Source organism: Sminthopsis crassicaudata, chromosome 2, assembly GCF_048593235.1.
Source record: "Sminthopsis crassicaudata isolate SCR6 chromosome 2, ASM4859323v1, whole genome shotgun sequence".
NCBI classification, from domain to species: Eukaryota; Metazoa; Chordata; class Mammalia; order Dasyuromorphia; family Dasyuridae; genus Sminthopsis; species Sminthopsis crassicaudata.
In genome coordinates this window covers 470,142,428-470,165,992 of record NC_133618.1, presented here as the reverse complement: position 1 = coordinate 470,165,992, position 23,565 = coordinate 470,142,428, and the positions used below count along the sequence as shown (strand labels likewise).

General features: G+C 36.1%; 2 protein-coding genes across 5 annotated transcripts in view; both read right to left on the bottom strand.

Moving 5' to 3' along the window:
* The window catches only part of ZBTB34 (zinc finger and BTB domain containing 34), a 79,310-nt gene extending 59,571 nt beyond the window's left edge, over positions 1-19,739 (bottom strand). For both annotated transcript variants that reach the window (XM_074293117.1, XM_074293116.1), the window contains exons 1-2: positions 19,707-19,739; positions 17,905-18,000 (exon numbers count right to left, since the gene is read on the bottom strand). The gene's annotated coding sequence lies outside the window, so the exon portion shown is untranslated. The remainder of the gene's footprint in view (positions 1-17,904; positions 18,001-19,706) is intronic.
* On the bottom strand, positions 530-19,835 carry ZBTB43 (zinc finger and BTB domain containing 43). Of its 3 annotated transcripts, XM_074293120.1 has the most exons (3): positions 19,707-19,748; positions 17,905-18,000; positions 530-2,019 (listed from the first exon to the last, which is right to left on the bottom strand). In XM_074293120.1, the coding sequence occupies exon 3, from the start codon at positions 1,994-1,996 to the stop codon at positions 593-595; it is 1,404 nt and encodes a 467-aa protein (XP_074149221.1). In that variant the 5' UTR covers positions 1,997-2,019; positions 17,905-18,000; positions 19,707-19,748; the 3' UTR covers positions 530-592. The 3 variants fall into 3 exon arrangements, with proteins under 3 accessions (XP_074149221.1, XP_074149222.1, XP_074149223.1); XM_074293121.1 differs by lacking the exon at positions 17,905-18,000 and having other exon boundaries at positions 19,707-19,835; XM_074293122.1 differs by lacking the exons at positions 17,905-18,000; positions 19,707-19,748 and adding an exon at positions 15,717-16,992.
* Between the last annotated feature and the right edge of the window lie 3,730 nt (positions 19,836-23,565).

The window sequence follows — 23,565 nt, the reverse complement described above, 5'->3', positions numbered from 1 at the left end:
TTTAAAAAGATAAAACTTAGACCAAAAGAATTCTACTTAACTTCTCCTTTGAGGAGCCATATCATTTAAGCTTTTTACACAGGAGAGGATTTGTTTGGTGAGACTTTTAACTTAAACAAATTCAGACTCCCTACCCCAAGTTTCATTAATAAAGGCAAAATAACATTTCAATAGGAACAAGTTATGAGTGACCAAAAGTTGTTACTACTAAATGAAAAAAAAACAAACAAACAAAAGAAAAACACCCCAAACTTACATTTTCAGCCAAGTTCTAAATGCAGGTGGCTACATTAGAAACAAAATAAAACAAAAATGGCATACCTACATCACAACTGGCCTGAAAGTTGGAAAGTCAGCTGAGAGATGGGTTAGCATAGACTTGAACTCTCAGGGCAGGACTGAAGCATATCTGACTTGAGAAATTAAGACTTTAAAAATTGGCCTACTTACATACAGTCTTTCAGAAATATTCTCCAATTTTTAAGCTAGTCTCATAATAGCAAGTACCACACATCATCTGTGCACACAATTTGCATAATTATAATAGTTTATTTTTGTGCACGCCACTAAAAAAAAAATCCACATCCTATTTTTAATTAACATCAGTAGTATTTTGCTCAGCCTTTGCAGCTTCATATGACTTGGTACAAGAAGTCACATGCCGGTGAAAACTGTCCCGCCACATAAATCGCTTCCCACAGATATTACACTCATATGGCTTTATGCCTGTGTGAATTTTCATGTGGCCAACAAGGTGATGTTTCATTTTGAATTTCTTACCACAGACACCACAGCCATAAGGCCGAAGACCAAGATGCATGCTCATATGTCGATCTCTCTGACTTTTGTGAGTGAAGCTTTTCCCACACTGACAAGGGTACAGTTTGTCAGCAGCTGAGAATCCCAAGTGGGAAGCTTCTTCTTTAATGCCTGTCACCATTTCAATGCTATCACTATAGCCTGCTGCTATAATAGTATCCTGTCTGTGGCTACTAAGATTCCCATCTGCTCTTTCTCCAGAAAATTCTTCCATAGAAGAGCCATAGAAATCAACTTGCTCATCGTAATTACTTTCATCAGCTTGTTCATCAAACTCAGCTTCAACTTTTTTTTCACCAATGTGAAAGTCCTCATCTACCCCTGAAGACTGGATAGAATGGTCTGTCTGAATAGTATTGATTGATTCAGTGACCTGGTGTTCATCGTAAGCAGCATGTACATCAACACCTTCACAATCCTGTTCAAATCTTTCTGGCTTCACATGGATCCAACGTTTGTGAGACATGATGCTGGGCTTGCTATATATGGGCCGTGTATAATGATATTCGGCACTATCACTGGCCCCTTCTTCACCATCCTGACTGGTCATTTCAGTACTTAGTCTATCATGTTCTGTTGAAGAATTGCTGGGAAGATATTCATGCTCGGTTAGCTGAGATGACAATTCATCTTTGGAACTCTCTTCTTCATTCTCTCCATCTCTCAGTTCTTGGGTTTTAGGGAAATCTGGGTGTCCACCAGAACCAAGCTCAAAGTTTTCAACTAGACCATTGTAGTTACTGCTGCTTGGTGACTGATGATCACTGCCATGATTTAGCTTTTGACAGAGAACTGTAGGATTTCCTTCTAAAACCTCAGTGCATTTGTCTACCACATGCCACATCTGGAGGAAACTGGCTGCTGTCAAATAACTGACAATTTCTAAAGCAGGCATTACTAGACGTCCTGTGTAAGTAGAGAGAAGGATATTCTCAAAAACTCTTGGATTCATAACATCAGGCAAAACTATTCTTCTGCTGTTTTTCAGTAGCACCTGGTCACAAAAGTAAGGTGAGCTGGCAGCAAGAACAGCCTTGTGGGCCCTAAAAAGATGTCCTTGGACTACAATGGAAACATCACATAATTGTCCTTGTTGTCTCTGCTGGTTTAGTTTCTGCAAAATGGTGCTAGAAAAATCGGGAAATTCCACTCGAAAAGAACTTGTTCCAGACTCCATTTCATTACAAATCTAGTTCAGTACTGCAAGAGAAAGAAAAATTATTACAAATTCCAAACTAATGAGAAATTTGCTTTTTCACTCATCATTTTCAATTCCAACAAATAAAAGAAACCTATCACTAAAACCACTACCCTTAGCTTATTTTTGTCTTTCCTTTCTTGTCATATGACTATGGTACAACAAATTTTGACACATTATCTATGATAGGACTGAGCAAGGCCCATCATTATGTGCAAAAAATAAACAACATTCTTTGGGAATAGTTGAAAACATCTAGTGTTATTTCCCAGGATCTTCTGTTAACATATAACTACTGATAGCGAGGGAAGATGTAAAGTACTAAGAAACAGACCTTACAGTCTTATACTTTTAACAAATAATATATTAACCTCTAATAGAAAATAACTCAGAAAGGAATCAGTTAGATCTTCACTAAGAATGAGATAAAGCTTGGAGAGCAAGAAAGGCAAAATCTTTTTCTTAGGAATCTCTTGGTCTGGAGAGGTTGTCTAGAGCTTATTAAGTAAAGTTTATTAGGACTTGGTTTAATATCCACAAAAGTCTCTCTACAAAGGAATAAGTAATCATCAGCAGATACAGGGGACTAAATAACTTCTAACTCTATTATTCTAGATTCTATAAGGAAAAGAATAGGGAGCATGACTGGGCCCCTCTGACAACCTCATTCATTTCTTTACTTTAGGAAAAAATTATTGATGCCTTTTGTTTTTGTATTGCTCATTTCTGCACATTATCACCCCATTCCTCCTTCAAAATCAAACTCTCCCCTGAAACAAAGAAAAAGTTAATGAAAAATAATTGGTATGGTATGATCTCATTTGCTAATTTATACAGTGATAGAATTCTTCATGTTCTATGAAGAGGAAGGTTTCATTATTGGTTCTCTGGGGCTAAGAATGGTTATTACAATTATTCAAGACACTGACTTCCTTCTAGTATTCTTTTCATTTACACCATTTTGATTGCTCTACACAATGTTCTGGTTTTATTTTACTTTGCCTCAGTTCATATAAATCTTCTCAAGTTTTTCTGAATCTCACATTCTTTTTTACTGCAAATATTATTTCATTATATTAATAAACTATTTTACTTATCTATTCACCAATATCATGAATACCCATTTTGCTTTCAGTTCTTTACTATCGCAATGATGCTATGAATATATTGCTATATATTGGACCTTTCTGTATTTGACTTTCTTGGATATGTGCCCAGCAGTGAGATTATTTAGTCAAAGGATAGGAAAATTAATCATTCCTTTCAAAAATTCCATATCTTTTCCCAGGACAGTTGGACCAATTCACAGCTCCAACTGTGAATTATTAATGTGCCTTCCTTTAGCCTCTTCAGCACAGACTAATGCCACTTTCTGTCAGTTTTAATGATTTGCTGAGTGTAAAATATCAGTTGTTTTAATTTACATTACTTTTTTAGTGATTTTGGAATATGACTATATATAATCATTAACAGTTTAATTTCTTCTTTTGAACATTATTCGTGTCCTTTTTCTGTAGAGGAATAGCTCTTAGTCTTATTATATTTGTGTTAATTCCTGATCTGGTCCACCAGGCCTCTCCCATCTACAGTGAAGGTCATTTGAGCCTAAAAACTAAGGCAGCTGTGTCCAAGATCACAGAGCAAATTGACGACAAAGCTAGTTACAAAATATTCAACTACTAACTAGGTCTAGTCTTTTTTTCATATGATCATTAGTCTTTTTTTCTGTAGTATCACAGCTATCCCTCACTAAATGAACTTAGTCCTAAAGTTACCAAGAATTGATATAAAATAGTTAAGTCTATACAAAGGATGAATGAATATAAGTAACTACTGGCATCTACATTTTTATTATCTATAACTTATGAGCAACTTAAACTACTGAAAATCACTGTCAATAACTGAAAACTAGAGTATATGAAAATTGCCAAAATCTCTAAGTACAAAAGTCTTGATTTCTATTTCACATGCTTCCCCCCCAACCCCGAGGCAATTAGGATTAAGTGACTTGCCCGGGGTCACACAGCTAGAAAGTGTTAAGTGTCTGAGGCCAAATTTGTACTCAGTCCTACTCACTTGAGGGCTGGAAACCTATCCATTGTGCCACCTAATTGCCCTATTTCACATGCTTTCACTAGAAAATCAGAAATTCCCCAATGATTCAAAATAACCTCATCATGAATAATATATACTATAAACACTCCTGACAAAACTTGAAATAAATCTCACATTGTCAAAAGATGCCAAAATACTAAATTATTTTTTATTATCAACATTAGGTAAATTCAGCATTTATAGAATCTACTTTCAAGCTACAATTTTGTCCACCTTAACATATATACTTCTTTACTACTTCAAAAAATCCATGATTTCATATACTGATGTGGGGGGTATTCCTACTGACACCAACACCTTTAGTAGGTGGTTCCTTAAAGAATTTCAGTTCATTGCCAAGCACATACTCAAAAAAGCCTTTTCTCGGCTTAGCAGAGCTTTGCCAAAGTTTGTGCTCTGCAGAATTTATGCAATAGTTCAGACTATTTCTTTAGGTTTGCAATTCTTTAAGTTGCATTGTTTAAGCATTAAATTCAGAAGCTGGTATATGAAACCAAAATCTATTGATGTAGATTTTTTAAACTTTAAGAAAATGTTACGAGTGAAAAAATTATTTTCCAGGTCTCTTGTTATTTTACATCAAAAAATACCTAGGAGACAGAATAATAAACAAGTTTGAATGCTAAACTTTACATCTTGTTCATAATAACACTGCCAATGTGGTAGCTAGCAGATTAAGTCAAAGTATTTTATCAAGCAATTTTACTTTTCTTCTTAAGTAGCTATGTGGCATTTTTATGTAATTTTTTTTTTAAGCGACATCCAGTCCTTGACCTCTCCCCTATAATTTCTTCTAACAACCAAACCAACCAACACACACATACTTACACTCCTGACCCATGCAGAATGGCAAATATGAATTCATTTATTAAAAAGATACCTATTTTACATAATTTAATGGCTTCTTTTGTATTTATTATTCACAACCATTTGACAACTTATTAAGCACCTACTATGTACAAGGAACTATGAAAGTTACAAAGATAAATATAACAAAGTTCCATTTCTTCAGAGTTACAAGGAGGTGCACTAAAGAGATCTTTTTGTCCAGTTCCCTCCCTTTTATAGATGAGGAAGGAAAATATAAAAACACCTTAAAATATAAAGGAAATGGACTGTCTACATATATCCAACAATCTAGGTATAGATACTACAATTTGTGGGAATAGTCTACTTTTCCAGGGTCCTTTAGAAAAAAATATGTTCCATCCAAATAGACCTACTCACTGCTCCCTAGATAACACATTTCACCTTCACTCTTCCTGATTCTGTAGTCTATCCTAGAGGCCTGGAAAGGACTCTCTCCTCACTTCTTTCACAATTCTGTAACAATCACAAGAGAACTATGCTAATCTTCTCAATTGTTGTTGCCATCTCACTTGACAATTACTTTATACTTATTTTGTATAGACTATAATTGCTGCCCCCTAAAAAAGAAAAACATATATGATTAATGACAGTTTCCTTTTTAACTGTTGTGTCCCTAGTGCTGTTACTAGGTAGACTACAAATTTTTATTATAGAATTTCAATTGGGTTCTCACTGTAGTAAGGCTTTTACATTTCCCTATTTGATTTCCCAGCAAACACTACAGCAGCTATACCAGTGTTCCTCCCCATAGTATCCCTCCCCTTACCCTCTCTGCTAAGGACTTCACCTCACACATAGAAAAAAATTGAGGCTATTTTGCAAGAACTGCCTTTTCTCCTCTTCATCTAACATCATCTGACATCTTCCCCTCACTATCTTCTTCAGCTGACTCTCACAAAAAGATAATTTTCTCCCAAAAAAGCAAACTGTCTTTCATGCATCTTTGACCCTGCTCTCTGGATAATCTTCCCCTCCCTATCATCCTCAAATACAATTTCTCCAGCTACTAATCTATTCCCTGCTGCACACAAATGAACCCTTCCACCTCCCATCCTTGATTCCAACATCCTCACTAGCCACTATCCTCTCTCTCCTCTCCACCTCCCTTAAAGTATCTATATTCTGTACTCTTTTCTCTTTTAGTCATTTCTGAACTCTGCTATATGGAATTCATTATTCTACTAAAACTTTTCTTTCAGACATTTTTTGACCCTCATGTTCTTGATCTCTACTCTGTGACTCTATTAATCACCCGCTTCTCCTAGCAGTTCACCCTCTTCTCCATAGGTCTTCAAAATACTTGAGTTTTCTCTTCTGATTTTCTATTCTAATTGTCTAACTTGCTTCCCAGATGTTATCTATGTCACAAGGTCTCCCATTGCATCCAGGACTATCTCCAGTCATCTTGATCTATATATTGCCACTAGACCCAGATGATTTTGGAGAGGAAAATGAGGCTGGTGACTTTGCACATCCCTCCCTCACTTAAATACAACTCACTTACATGTCATGGTATTACCTCCCTGAAGGCATGATAGATCCTCTTCAAGAAGGAAGGACAAACAAGAACAAATCCTAGGTATATATCCTGTAGCCATGTCAAACTCAGCATGTCCCAAACAAGACACATTATCTCTTTTCCCAGCCTCCATCCCCAACCTTTTGCTCTTCCCAACTTTTCTATTAAAGACAAGGAGACTATCATCCTCACAGTCATCCAGATTCACAACCATTGTGTCATCAACATCCAATTTACCCCACATATGCAATCTGTTGTTAAGAGGTAACTAGGTGGCACAGTGAATAGAGCAGTAGGCCTGAAGTCAGGAAAATCTGAGTTCAAATGTGGCCTCAAATAACTTACTAGTTATGTAATAAATCATTTAACTTCTATTTGTCTTAGTATCCTCATCTATAAAATGAGGATAATAACATCATTTACTTCCTAGGAATGCTGTGAGGATTAAATAAAATAACTGTAAAGCATTTACCACAAGTCTTGCATGCTATATATAAATGTTAGCTATTATTATTTAATATCAAATCTTATTTTTCCTATCTCCATGTCTCCTTCCCTTTCACACAATTAAAAATCCCTGATGGCAGGTTCTCATCATCTGAGACTTTACAACAATCTACTGGTTGACTTTCCTGCCTCAAATATCTTCCCACATCATATACTGCTCTCCCCACTCAATAAATCACAGTGGCTCCCTATAAAATTATATTTGGAATTTAAAGGCCTTCACAAACAGGCCCCCTCCCTACTTTCCTTCTTATACTTTATTCTCCTCTTCCTGGTATTCTAGGATCTAGAATCATTGACCTACTTCCTACAGGATCCTCCATCTCCCAACTCTGTGCCTTTTGCTGGCTATCCCTCAATTCATAGAATGCTCTTGCTCCTTACCTTCAATTCAAGAATAAGAGTAAACTAAAATCTCTCCTTCTGCAGGAAGCTTTCCCCAGTTCTCTCTGCCCTTTGTTTGAGCCCAGATAGCTCAAAGTGAATGTAATTAGCAATCATTTCTTTTTTGGCCAGAAATACTGGGGATGTTCCTCTTCCATTTTTTTTTTTTAAATTAGGTAAAAGAGGCCATTCTTTGCCTCACATCTTACCTAACCTTAAACACAGAATAGGTGTTGCCTCAGTCAAACTGAGACCTAGGAAAACCTTTAACATAAAAAGGCCAAAGTCTCTCCTTGTATCTGGGATCATCTCCAGTCTCCAGTCCTCCTGATCTTTATTTTGCTACTACACTCATATGGTTCCAGAGGAAAAAGTGAGATGGATTCTTTGCAGAGCCCTCTTTCATTTAAACAAAGTCATTTGCAAGTCATGGCTTGTCATGGCATCACCTTCCTGATGCTCACCTTCCTCTATGAGAATGAAGAGCAACCACATCCCTTCCTAGTATCTTCCCTCTGGAGATTACCTTAACTTTATACTGTATTTATCTTGCATACAGCTATTTAAATTTTGCCTTTCCCATTAGAATGTGACATCCTTGAGGGCATCCTTTTTCAGTATCCCCAATGCTTAGGACAGTGCCAGGCACAAATAAGTACTTCATAAATGCTAGATGACTAACTAGACATTGCAGATACTGAATAAATGTTTGAAAGTAATGAAAAAAAACAAACTACTGATCTACTAAAAAATTCACTAAACATAAAATCCAATAAAGGAGTAAATAATAAAAATTTCATGGATTCAGATACCTATACATAGATAATGTAAAGTACAAATAATGTATGAGTAATGAGCAAGGTGAATTAGAAATTCTAAGACAAGGAGGCAAATTTGATCTTTTCTCTATCAAGAGACTTGGTAGGAATGAAGAACCAAGCTTAGAATTTTTTTTTGGAAAAATGTGTCTTATTCACAAATACCAAGGCAAACAAAATGGCTAAGAGGCAAGTTGCATCATATGTGTATTAAGAAGCTATCTACAGTTATGTGAGAAAATGCAAAAGTGGATGGGAGGTGGAAAGAACATGTAGGAAAGCATTTGAGTGATATCAATGGAAGCAGAAGCTTAAAGAAGAACAGCATAAACTTAATGTTCTGCCCAGACCACTTGGCTGGAAAGAGATGAGAAATGCAGGAAATAAATCATAATTCTGGATCTGAAACATAATATAGTAATGAAGAAGGACTTCAATTTTCCAAACAATTCTCTCTGCTAAAAACAGAGCAGCTAAAAATTTCTTGATTTTCCTTACCATGTTTCAAATATAGTAGAACCACTATATAGTGGAACCAAGAGCTATTTGGAATTTGATTCTCACCAAGAAGTTCTGAAAAACTAGCTGCTCCAAGTAGAAGTAGTTGCAACTTTGAGATAAGTGACTAGTCCATTAAAGAATTGATAACAGAGGAAAAGACAAGCAAGACCTAGAATGTTCTAAAAAAAAATTTTTTTTCCTTGTTTTAAAAAAAAAAGTATTGATTTTTTATATCACTTTCATTTCTAAATATAATCTTCTGTATCTATAGAGTGTCCCCATTCCACATTTTAGGAGAATAAATTAAAAGTGCACAGAAAAACAATAAGCAAATTCCTATAATCAAAAATTCTATGACAGTAATAAAGGCAGGAGGGATGGCAAAGTTTCAATAATGGAATTTCAAAGTCACAGAGAAAAAAATGCTGATGAAATAAAGAGAAGGTAGAAGGGAAATGTCTAGAAAGATTTAAATGGATGTACAGTAATTCAACCAACTTAAGGTTTTTAGAAAGATAGACGTTGGAGGCAAGGACAGGTAGTGGAGAATAAATGCCTAAGTGGCATAGTCCTTTAGGAATACTTAGGGGGCTCCAGCTCACAATGTGTTTAGGTTAGCAAGGAAAAAAGAAAAACAAAGATGGGGAAAAGAAGACAATAAAGAAAGAGAAGATGACCCTTTCCTCAGGGTAATTAGACAATAAAAAGGAACAGAGAAAAAGGCAGAGATATTAAAAGCTTCTTTGTTTCTGTTTCCTCTGTCAAAGAAGAATGATCTTTAGAACAGAAAACAGAATGGGGAGAAAATGAGAGCAATCACCTACCCTTTATGAGATAAACTACATTTTTGGGAAACTCAACAAACATTTCTATGTTCCAGGACCGATGCTTGGCACTGAAGAAAAAAAGGAAAACATATTCTAATACTCAGCATAGCATCTGACATAGTATAAACTCTTAATGTCTTATGTATATATACTCTCTGCCCTCAGAGTGCCTACTTTCTACAGCTAATCAGAAAACTATAATATATAATTGCTGAGCCATGATTGGAAAGCTTCTACAAAGACCTCTAAAGAAGGAATGACAAATATTGTCTCAATTTTCAAAAAAAGGGATAAAGTAGAACTTGCAAACCAAAGATCAATGAGTTGACTACATTCAAAATAGGAGTTAATGAAAAACAGTCAAAAGAAGAAAAGATGGCTTCAACAAGAACAGGTCATGTCAAATTAACCTCATTTCCTTTTTCTTACAGGTTTACTAAGCTAGTAGAAGAACAATGCTACAAATATATTTTATCTAGATTGACAAAGTAATTGGCCAAGATTATCACATAATTCTTGTAGAAAAAATGAGTGGACATGGATTAGATTACAACATAATCAAGGGAATCCACTCTAGACCCAAAAAGCTATCCATCATTAATGATTTGATGTCAATTTGGGAACTCTCCAGTGGAGTGCCCTGGATATCTATATATGCATGGCCGTCTATTGTTTAAAATTCTTACTTAGACACAGAAATAAATGATATCCTAGGCAAGTCTGAAAACGACACAAAGCATTATAATTTTATACACAGACATAAATCATTGTACTGTAAAATATGAGAGTTAAAAGTGCAAACAGTACTGCATAGAGTTGTCTAGGATGCAGTAGTCATCCCGAAGATGTTAGGATGGCATTGCAGATGTCCAGTTATGCATGGGGTTGTCTGAGTTTATTATGTATGGAGACAGGGTGGGTGTTTACTCTTAAGCAGTTATTATCATCAGGGTTGGGAGAAATAAGGATGACTAGAAGTTTAAAAGTATGACTTCAATAACAACAGGTCATGTCAAACAAACCTCATTTCCTTTTTCTGAAAGATTTACTAAGCTGCAGAAGGAATACTACAAATATATTAATATTTGTACCACCAAGTACCAATCAAGCTTCAAAAAGGACTCTGAATCAAATATACTAAATAATATTTACTAATTTCAAGAACAAATTACAAGTAAAAGATAGTAGTTTATTTGAAAAAGCAAAGAGTTTTTAGTAGATTGCAAGTGACTGAGTTAACTGTGATATAGCAATAAAAAATGCTAATGTTATCTTAGGCTGTTTTAACAGAACTACAAGTCCAAGAAACCAGAGACTACCACAAATTCTGTCCTAATCAGACAACATATGAAATACTATTTTCAGTTCTGTTTGCAATATTTTAAAAGAGAAATTTACAAGGTAGAGAAATTATGATTAAAATGAGCCTTTACATTAAGAAATACAACGGAGATGTAAACACCTCAAGTGGTGAAATGGTTTATTAAACACTGCATGGGCTCAACTAGTAAAAGGGCCATGATCCACTCTTACAGAACTACTGAAACAATCAAGGTAGAATGGGGAAAAAGGATAGAGAAAGGGAGAGAGAGCAAACATTTTACTCACCAGCCATCATCAGCAGAAATGCTCACATTTACCACTATCCTATTTAGACTCATTCTTTTAAATTCCTAGTCACCTTTATTTCTCCCAATCCTGATGGCAATGAGTATTTAATTGCCTAAAGGTAAACACCCACCCTATGCCTAGACACAATAAACTTCAGTCTTCCAAATCTCTCAACCCCACTCATAATTGAACACCTTCAATGCCCCTCTTAACATTTTCTGGATAACTACTGCATCCCAGGCAACCCTATACAGTACTGGTTGCACTTTTAACTCTCATATTTAACAACACAATGGTATGTGTATGTCTGTGTGTGTGTATAAAATTACAATGTAATAGGAATCAGACACTTCTTGTTCCCCATGGACACTTCCAGATTTTCCTAGTGCCAGAAATCCAGTAAATTCTCCTTTGAAATTTTCTATTAACACCGATCATCCATTCAAAATATAGGTATTTGTTATTTACTGGTTCCATAGTCATGTTCCTTCCTTTCTCCATAAGTCCTTATATTAAGGGATGTCAACACTTTAAAACTTAGTGTTTACATCTCTGTAATATCATTATCATATAAAGACTCAAATATCTTACTTATCCTGTTTCTCAATTAACTCAGTTCCCATAATTAAAACCCCTCTCAGTTATAGAAATGGCCAGTGTTCAACTTCTGTGATCATTAACTCTGAAATTCCTTTAGACTATCATAACCTGCTATCATCCCATCTCTCCCAGGCTTCCTAAACTTATTCAATGTCCTTACCATAAACTCTAAATACTCCAGACCTAAGTACTTTCCTAGGCTATTATCACTACTTTGGCTTTTCTTTCCTCTTCTCAACAATGAACCTTTAGTTAATCTGTTCATCTCTAGAATATCCTATCGTCTGGAATCATTGTCTATTCATGCTTTGTCAAACCCCTAGCTATCTGCTTCTTTTGTTCCTTCTTTTGTGCTACTGATAGAGCTGGAAAAGTTAGGTGATCAAAGTATACCACAACCCTATGTTATCTAATTTCAACTGGGCTCTTATTGCCAAAAAAACAAAACAAAACAAAACAAAACAAAACAAAACAAAACAAAACAAAGAACTGTGGCACAGCAGTTCTCCATGACCCTTATTATTATTAGACATGATAGGCACTACATATTTTTTCATCTTTTCATCATCATGATAAAATAGTGCCTTGTACAGAATAAGTGCTTAATAAATGCAGACTGAATTGAATTGACTAATTCACAAGACAAGTGAGTATAGGATGATGAAAACTGCTGAACTTTAAAGCCCCTGGAATACTGACTCTGCTTTTTATTTCCTTAGTCATTGTATCTCTGGACCTCAGTTTCCACTTTTGTAAAATGAAAAAATCAGGATGAGATAATTCCTAAAGTGCCTTCTAGAGTTTATACAAAGCTTATACAAAGGTAATGAAGGTTTTGACAGCAGGATTAAAAAAGAAAGGGGTTGATTATTAGAGCTACTGCAGAGGCAGTAAAAAAAAAAAAAAAAAAAATTTGATATCCCATTCAATGTGGGGGTAGAGAAAGGAGTCTAAATTACCAGTTCAACAACAAGGTGAATGTCTTCTATACTTTGATCATCTGTAATTTCATTGTTATGGTTATTTGTGCAGATCTTTCCAAAATTAAGTCCATCTGTGGGAATTGCTAGGAAGGAAAAAACTTTTAATCTACAACTAACCTAGTGATAAGTCTCATTGAATTTGGCAAAGCTGGTCCTCGGACAACAGATTACTCTGTCATTGGTCCCATATAACAAGTTTTTCCAACTAAACTATCAGACCTTGCATACAAAGTCACAATCACACAGAAATCACCTCAATATCACAATGAAACATCTTGATAGAACTGAAAGATCTAGCAATAAACTCAACGTCTAAACATCTACCATTCTTATTTTATTATATTAAATTTTACATTATAAGTAAGCTTTACTACAAACCTTTTAACTAGAACAGAAACCAAAAAGACAGATTTTAAATTTTGATACCTTTTTTTTTTTGAGGCTGGGGTTAAGTGACTTGCCCAGGGTCACACAGCTAGGAAGTATTAAGTGTCTGAGACCAGATTTGAGCTCGGGTCCTCCTGCGCCACCTAGCTGCCCCCGATACTTTTTTTTTAATGAAAGAGAAAACAGAAACCATTCTAACATAAATACAAAAAATGTAGATGCCACATTGACATCTTTTTACCTCAAATCATGTAAAATTCTATCCCTTAGATAGTGGATCTCGTAGCTAATACTTCAATAATTCATGAAAAAGTGCTTCTTGAAGACACACCCAGCAAAATGAGAAGCAGTGGGTGGACTTCTCAGTTGTCAAATCTATACAGGGATAAAACATCTTTGTAATGAGAGATGTTCAGAAGTGGAATGGACTGGTTCTGCAAGTGGCAGATTTCCTATCACTACAAGTTACAGTGACTAGATGATTACTCATTGAACATGCTATATTTGGATGGGTTTACTGGTTGGACTAGATGAGATCTTTTCAATTCTGAGATTCTATATGATTACACTAGTGTGGACACACATAACAGCAAAGATCACAGGCCCTCACATTTCACAAAAATGCTTGACTATTATCAAATAAAACTTATTGAATGACAATTGTTATCATATCTGTTAGAAATAAAAACACTACAGATGTAAAAAGTAGTCAAGGAAAGAATTCAAAAAGCACCCCCAGTACTATTAATGTTTTCATGTTCATTTTATTATTTATTTCTGCCTATATATCTTTGTACAAGCATAACCATAACCTTTTAAAAAAAAATTTTCAGTCCCTGGATATTACCAGAACATATAAAACTTATTCCTAGCTATAAATTTTTATTCAATTCTTTATTTTTCTTAATGCTTTGTTGGTTAGCTGAACTTTGATGGTAAACAATAAGTGCAAATTATCATTTTAGAAGTATTTCTCTTTATAAGGCTTCTACTACCAAATTTTCAAGATTTAGAAAAAAATGTTTCAAATATCAAGTAAAAAAAACCCAACACAGATCTATAAAATATCTCACTGCATATGAGAAGCTACTTGAACTTAATGAAAGTGATGCATGTGAAACATAAGAGAAAATTTTAGGGTTTTATATATACATTTTCAAAATGTAAAAAGTTAAAAATACATATCCTTGAAAATATGAATTTCAAATCAATAACAAAAGATTTTGCCTATAAAATTTCAAGTGTTAAAGGATTAATCAATAATACTATTCGTAAATCTCAAATGTGCTTAGGACCACATCCCTGTTAACATCCCTTATCCCAATTCATTATGAGAAAACTTTTTAGTAATAAATAATATTTATATAGCTCTTTAAATAATAGTAAAGTACTCTATAAATATTTTATTTTATCCTTACCTCATATGTAGGTGCTATTATTATTCTCATTTTACAGATGAAGAAAATGAGGTAGACAAGTCAAGTGACTTATCCAGGATAACACAGCTAACCTCTGAAGCTGGATTTTAACTCAGGTTTTCCTTCCTGAAAGGTCCAGTGCTTTTATCTACTAGGCCACTTAGCTAATCTCTCATAAACATGACATAATTAAAGAATATCAGCTCTAAAAACAAAAATGGAGAATATAACATCCCTAACTCCATACAAAGCATAGAGAGTAAAATTAGGATGAAAATTTTCACTGTTTCATAAGACACTGACACAAAAATAAAATTTCCATTTATAAACATAATTCAAGATTCAACAAGTTTGTGTCAATTTTTTAACACTGTAACTGCTATGTCTGACTTTTTAAATAGCTCCCTCAGAGCAACTACTAGTTTAAATTAAAGAACATAATACAAAGTTCTTATTCCCTACTATGGTATACACTGAAGTAGTTAATAAATCATTCTGAATGTCAGCATGGCAATAAAAGGTCCATTTTTCAATCTAAAAGTTTCCTTCACAAGGAAAAACAAAGCCTTACTGAAATTTCCTAAAGAAAATTCTTACATTGAATCCCAAATGACTGTGGGAGGGGAAGATATAGGCAGAACTTGACTTCACTTTAATTTCATTAAATCCACTGAGGTCTTGATTGATAGTTAAGTGCTTTGAAAATACATGTTTTAAAAATACTTATTAAATGTTTACAATACAATAGACACAAATATGCAGCTATACCTTGCTTATTTACCATAAAAGTTATAAAATAAAATTTTATTTCAGATTTTAAATGGAAAATGTTAAACAAATAATCACCTAATGATTGTTTTATCATTTGGTTTTATACACACTAAATTTGTTCAAAATAACATGTCCATATAAAATATTCCATATATGAATTTGAAGCCAAGACTTCTCAAAACACAATGTTAACTATATGAGAGAACATTCAGTATCTTTTGAACTATACCTATGACTTCCATTTTAATAAACTATAATTAACCTATAATTTACACAAGGAAAAGTTATTCAAATAAAAAAATAAAATAAAAACTAAAAGTGGGGTTATTAAAATTAAGAAATGAATAAAATGTTCAAAAAAATCATCAACAAAACAATCTATACTCACAGAGGTGATAAAAATCTTTTTTAGCTAGGGATGTTACTGATGGGCAGTATAAATCCTTGTCCATACCACTTAAAGAAGAATATGTTCAGTTCTACCACCATGTGTGAAGATTGAAGATTGACCAAGACAGAATTATGGATTTCCAGAGAAGGATAATCTCATGATGATATATCTGAAGATCAGATTATGAGAACAAGTTGATAAACAGATTTAATAGTGGTCTTCAAGTATTTTGTAGAAATGAAAAGAGGAATTATACTTGTTTTGCTACATCTCAAACAGCAGAATTAAAGGAAGTTTTAAGTTGCAGGAAGATTTAAATATGATGTAAGAAAAAGACTTCCTAATGATTAATAATGTCCACAAATAAAACAGAATACTTCAGGAGAAAATGGGTTTCATCTAACTGGAGGTCTTCAAGCAAAAGCTGGATGATGAAATACTTCTGAGTGGAGAAAGAATTCCTTTTCAAGTACAAATTAAATTGTATTACTTCAAGGTCCCTTTCAATTCTAAAATTCTATGACTCTTTAATACTTTAAAATTTCCATTTAAAAATATTTGTAAGTAGTAAGTACTCAGTCAAGTAAACAATTAACTTTACAATAAAATTAATGACTTAGTTACCAAAGGCAATGCTACATTTGTATCATTAAGAATGGCAAATTAGCAAATCTCCAAAAGGTTTTTTTTAAGAAAACGGGATATTACCACTACACACCTGTCAGATTGGCTAAGATGACAGGAACAAATAATGATGAATGTTGGAGGGGATGTGGGAAAACTGGGACACTGATGCATTGTTGGTGGAGTTGTGAAAGAATCCAGCCATTCTGGAGAGCAATTTGGAACTATGCCCAAAAAGTTATCAAACTGTGCATACCCTTTGATCCAGCATTGCTGTTATTGGGATTATATCCCAAAGAAATACTAAAGAGCGGAAAGGGACCTGTATGTGCCAAAATGTTGGTGGCAGCTCTTTTTGTTGTAGCTAGAAACTGGAAGTTGAATGGATGTCCATCAATTGGAGAATGGTTGGGTAAATTGTGGTATATAAAGGTTATGGAATATTATTGCTCTGTAAGAAATGACCAGCAGGAGGAATACAGAGAGGCTTGGAGAGACTTAAATCAACTGTTGCTGAGTGAAATGAGCAGAACCAGAAGATCACTGTACACTTCAACAACAATACTGTATGAGGATGTATTCTGATGGAAGTGGAAATCTTCAACATAAAGAAGATCCAACTCACTTCCAGTTGATCAATGATGGACAGAAATAACTACACCCAGAGAAGGAACACTGGGAAGTGAATGTAAATTGTTAGCACTACTGTCTATCTACCCAGGTTACTTATACCTTCGGAAGCTAATAATTAATGTGCAACAAGAAAATGGTATTTACACACATATATTGTATCTAGGTTATATTGTAACACATGTAAAATGTATGGGATTACCTGTCATGGGGGGAGGAAGGGAGGGGATAATTTGGAAAAATGAATAATAAAAAAAAAAATGGGATATTATTATGCTTTTATCAATCATAAAATCAGTTCTTTTTTATATAATCTCAGATCTGGAAAGAACTTTAGAAATAATAAAGTCTAACCCATACCTGAACAAAAGAATTCCTTCTATAACATTCTTCAAGTTATCTAACATCCAGCTGAAGACTTCCAGGGATAGGGAACACATTATCTCCTGAAAACTTTCCACTTTGGGTCAGCTTTTAATTCATATAAGTAGAAAGTTCTAGTCATTTTCAAAGCACTTTCCCAGAATGAAGTTAATGATGCAAGTAGTATTATCCCCATGTCACCGAGGAGGAAACTATGATTGAGGAAAGGGAGGTTAAAACTAATCACCTATGGTCAAAAGCCACTCCAGGTTGTTTGTAATTAATTTATTGCATTTAGTGACATTTGTCAAAAAGGACTAATGTTTACAGTCATTAGAAAAAACACAAGAGTCTGGGGGGAAATGGTGGATTTCGAGTCAGGGATCTAGAATCAAATATTGGCTCCAATATTTAATAGCTGAAGGAAGCAGCTTAATTTCTCTGATCCTCATTTTCCTTACTTGTCAAAATAGGGATCATAATACTTGTACATTACCGACTTCATAGAACTGTTGTGAAACACTTGTAATACTTTAAAGCACTATAGAAACAGGGTTTTCAAAATTACCTATGCGATACAGTGAGTTTCTTCATCTGCACAATGAAGACAGGAATACTTGGCATGGCCAATCTCACACGATTCTGAGGAAAGCACTTGGTAAGCCTAAAAAGTTGAAGTTATTATTATTATGCACAAACCATAAATTCAAAAGTATATATATTTTTGAGAAGTAGTTACTAGGCAAAGATAACAGTATTCTATAAGTTGGATATATAGTTTTTTCCTTTACACTTTCTCCCTCTTTACTATTTCTATGTACCATTGTGTCACCTGCACTTTTATCAACCAATGAAACTGTAAGCTCAACCTGGGGAGAGCCCCTGCCTAACTTAACTTCTGCATATATCCCAGCAGAGAAACAGCTTTCAACACACAACAGGTAATTCATATATGCATGCTGAATGAAAATTAATGTCTAAAAATAGTAATGCTATCATTTATCCATTTAATCAAACCCACATGACTATCAACATAAAGTATAACACTAAATTCAAATCTCACATTTCTACAGATGATCAACAAATGCTATGACTTTGTAGGATAAAAGAAGAGGATCAACTTATTTCTAAGGCCTTAAAATTTACAAAGTACTTCTCCCTTCCCCACCTCCCCCCTCAGCCTCCCTATGAAGTTTCCTTTTACCATTGACCAAAATGAGGAAATAGTTTTGAAGCTGAAGTGACTTGATCCTGGGTTAAACTATTAGTAAGTCAACAAGTTTTAATATAAGATCAGGTCTCTTGATTCCAAGATAAGTTTATTGATTTCGACTATGTACAGGTTGCAAATGATAATATTTAACATAACATCTTTTGAATCGCATTCCAGAAGGGAAAAGTCTTAGCTTGTTTCAAAAAAAAATTTTTTTAAATAACTTCTTTAATGTTCTTCTTCCAGTGCATCTCTTGGCTTTAGATCAAAGTTTATCACCCTATGTATTTACAGAGCTAGTGTGTGTCACGAATGAAGCTCTCCCTGGTCAGAAGTCCTGACCGATTCTGTTCTCTCTATGGGCTTCAATAGTGGGAAGAGGCTCCTCTACACCGTACAGTTAGTAGGACCTTGGAAAACCCCTCGCCAATCTCTTATTTTACAAATCAAGAGTCCGAACCCTCGAAAATAAAAGGCTTGCCCCAGATCAGATACAGGGTAACAAGCGGCTTCTCTCATTCTAACTCCGCTGCTGCGGCTTCCACCACGAAAGGAATATGCACACACAGGCACAAGCGTTACGTGTCATTCTCGGACAAGTACATTGCACACATGCACAAGCACGTTCAAACGAAGAGACAAACAGCACCGAACACGAGGGATGGAGAGACCCTCGGAGACAGTGTTAACTTCTGACTGAAGTCCAGTGCAGACTGTACATGACTTGAACAAGGGCACAAGCTGAATCGGTGACAGCCCTGAATGGAAGCCCCTCCACTTCAGCCTCCCCCTGGGTTGTCTCTGTGCACCGAGGCCGCGCCGGGGCGGAGGCCCCGGGACTCAGGGCGGCTGAGTCAAAAGCTTCTCGAGCCGCCGAGGACCCCGGGCTCATCTAGTCCCTAGCCCACCGGGGCAGCAGCTCCGTCCTCCCAACCAAGCCCCGCCGAGCCCAAACAGGCGCCGCCGGGACCTGGGCTGCAGCGTCCGCGGCAGAGTGGCGGCCATAAAGGCCGGCACAGAAACCAACCTATGCCCGAACAACCACCCTCCTCATCAAATCGGGCTTCAAGCCAACTTCCGAGCGACTCCTGACGGGCCAGGCCTCTGCAAGGCTGGATCTTGGGGTCTCATCCCCCGGCCCGACCAGCAGGCCTCACCTGGGCGTTGGCCTTTCACATCGCTCCCTCGCCCCGTGGCAGCCTTTTCCTCGCTCTCCTCTGCCTCAGCCGTTCGCGACCGGCGCCAGTTTGGTCCCGCGACCCTTTACCAACCGCCCCAGCAGCAGCCGCCGCAGCTGCTGCCTCAGACCCGCGCCCACCCGGAAGTTCTTCCAGGCACTTCCGGCAGGAGAGAGCCAGGGAGGCCGGGAAGCGGAGAGAAACGGAGTGGGAGTGAAGCAGAGGCGGAGCTGAGGGCGGGGCTGCTGGTGATTTGTCCGAGAAAAGGCGGACCCGACGAGCTCGTTAGCACGTCCACCTTTTGCACACATACACACACACACTCACTCACACCCGACACCAAACACGTACGCAGAGAAGGCAGGGAAAGTAGCAGAGAAGAGAGGAGGGGCAGAAAAACCCGGGAGGGCAGGGAGTAAGGGCTGGAGAGCGCACGTGCGCGCACGCTCGGGGAGTTCTTTGGAACGCGCCCGAATGTACCCGAAGAGCTGGTTCTAGCAAAATCTGAATTTGGGTTGGGGACCGGACTGGGCTACCTGTCGCATCCTACCCGCAGTCTGATCACCTCCTACCGAATGGGAGGCCGGACTGACGAGCCAGGGAGGAGGGGGAGGGGGGAGAAGGGAAAGCGGGTAGACTGAGAGTCGAGGAGGCGGGGCCAGCACGCGAGTAGAGTAAGGCGGGGTGACCCAAACAAGCCCCTAAACTCTCACACCGCGCTCATACCGCTTGCCCACGGCTCCCTCCCATCCTAACCCTGTGCCCTAAGTCACACACCCATGCGTACACATTGTATCCAGCTAAATTTATTGTGTATATATTTCATATATAAATTTATATAATGTAAATTTTATGTATACATATTATACACACACATTACACACATGTAAAAACACTCACAGGCCCCGCTCTCAAATTCAGCGTAACGGGAAGACAGTCCGCAAGCAATGGGGTGGAATGAGACATACCCAGGACTAATCGGGAGTGATCTCAGAGGGGAACTACAGCATAGAGGACTGGGAAAGGCTTTATGAGGAAGGGAGGATTTTAACCAAGACCTGAAGGAAGTCACGGAAGTTGGGAAGGAGAGGAGGGAGCATCCACATCAGTGGAAGCATCGGAATGGAAAGATGAAAGTGTCACGTGCAATAAATGCAAGAAGACTGGGAAGATAAGAAAGGATTGGTCAGATCGTGAAGGTCTTTGGAGAGATGCTGGAGGTCATAGAGATCCACTAAGGTTTATTGAATAAACTGTTAATAGGTTGAATTTGCGCTCCACGATACTCCAGATCGTTTTCAGGTAAACTGATGTCCAACCATGCCTCCCCGACTTGCACCTGTGAAGATAATTTTTTTGAACCTAAGAATAAGACTTTTGTATTTATTCCTATTAAATTTCCAGCCCAGCGTCTGTCAGGATCCTTCAGAGTCTAATTCTGACCTGTAGTGTGTTAGTCATCTTTTTTGTAATCTGCACAAAAAAAAAAAAAGTGAAGAGAAATTCCACAATACGTTATATCATTATCCAAGCCATTTTCAATTAAAAAAAAAAAAAATGGCACAAGGCCAGACTTGTTACTTTATTCAAAACCTTCCAAGTTAACCGAACCATTAACGACTTTTCTATCTAATGATCCCTACCATTCAACCAGTTCCAAATCCCTCTAATTGTATTTTTATCTGGACCCATATCTCATTATCTTGTTCACACAAAGCATGAGAAGCTTTAGCAAATGCTTTGCTAATCTCTAGGTAAACAATATACCATCTTCCTTTTCTACAAGCCTAGTAACTTTACCAAAAAAAGAAATAGGTTGCTTGGTCCTGATTTGTTCTGAATGAAATCATGCTATTTCTTTGTGATAACAGCCTACATTATTAAATATCCATCAACTATCTGTTTAATAGCTTATTATAGAACCTTTTTAAGAATTAAAGTTAATACAGAAAATCATCCCCAGTATAATACATCATGATCAAATAGGATTTATACCAGGAATGCAGGGCTGGTTCAATATTAGGAAACTATCAGTATAATTGGCCATATTAATAATCAAATTAACAAAAATCATATGATCATCTCAATAGATGCAGAAAAGGCATTTGATAAAATCCAACATCCACTTCTATTAAAAACACTTGAGAGTATAGGAATAAATGGATTTTTCCTTAAAGTAATCAGTAGCATCTATTTAAAACCATCAATAAGCATCATATGTAATGGGGAAAGATTGCAACCATTCCCATTAAGATCAGGGGTGAAACAAGGTTTTCCACTACCACCGTTACTATTTAATATTGTATTAGAAATACTTTGGCTTTGGCAATAAGAGTGGAGAAAGATTAAAGGAATTAGAGTAAGTGATGAGGAAACCAAATTCTCATTCTTTGCTGATGATATGATGGTATACGTAAAGAACCCCAAAGATTCAACTAAAAAGCTATTAGAAATAATCCACAACTTTAGCAAAGTTGCAGGATACAAAATAAATCCACATAAATCATCAGAATTCTTATATGTCACTAACAAAATCCAACAGAGTTACAGAGAGAAATTCCATTTAAAGTAACTACCAATAGTATAAAATATTTAGGAATTTATCTGCCAAGGGAAAATCAGAAACTATTTGAGCAAAACTACAAAACACTTTCCACACAAATTAAGTCCGATCTAACCAATTGGAAAAATATTAAATGCTCTTGGATAGGGCGAGCAAATATAATAGAGATGACAATACTACCTAAACTAATCTATTTATTTAGCGCTATCCCAGACTCTCAAAAAACTATTTTAATGATCTAGAAAAAAATAACAACAAAGTTCATATGGAAAAACAAAAGGTCAAGAATTTCAAGGGAACTAATGAAAAAAAAAATCAAATGAAGGTGGCCTAGCTGTACCAGATCTAAAATTATATTATAAAGCAACAGTTACCAAAACCATTTGGTATTGGCTAAGAAATAAACTAGTTGATCAGTGGAATAGGTTAGGTCCAAAGGACAAAATAATCAATAACTCTAATAACCTAGTGTTTGACAAACCCAAGGACCCCAGCCTTTGGGATAAGAACTCAATGTTTGACAAAAATTGCTGGGAAAGTTGGAAATTAATATGGCAGAAACTAGGCATTGACCCACACTTAACAGTGTACACCAAGGTCAGGTCAAAATGGGTTCATGACCTAGGAATAAAGAATGATATTATAAATAAATTAGAGAAACATAGGATAGTTTGCCTCTTAGAACTGTGGAAGAGGAATGAATTTATGTCCAAAGAAGAACATTATTGATCACAAAGTAGAAAACTTTGATTATATCAAATTGATAAGTTTTTGTACAAACAAAACTAATGCAGATAAGATTAGAAGGGAAACAATAAATGGGGAAAACATTTTACAGTCAAAGCTTCTGATAAAGGCCCCATTTCCAAAATATGTAGAGAATTGACTCTAATTTATAAGAAATCAAGCCAATCTCCAATTGATAAATGGTCAAAGGATATGAACAGACAATTCTCAGATGAAGAAATTGAAACTATTTCTAACCATATGAAAAGATGCTCCAATCATTATTAATCAGAGAAATGCAGATTAAGACAGCTCTGAGATACCACTACACTCCTGTCAGATTGGCTAGAATGACAGGGAAAGGTAATGCAGAATGTTGGAGAGGATGTGGGAAAACAGGGACACTGATAACATTGTTGGTGGAACTGTGAATACATCCAGCCATTCTGGAGAGCAATTTGGAACTATGCTCAAAAAGTTATTAAACTGTGCATACCTTTTGACCCAGCAGTGTTACTACTGGGCTTATATCCCAAAGATATCTTAAAG

What these genes read in the sequence shown, in the direction of transcription:
- ZBTB43 (XM_074293121.1), bottom strand. Translation starts at nt 1,996, where the DNA reads ATGGAGTCTGGAACAAGTTCTTTTCGAGTGGAATTTCCCGATTTTTCT.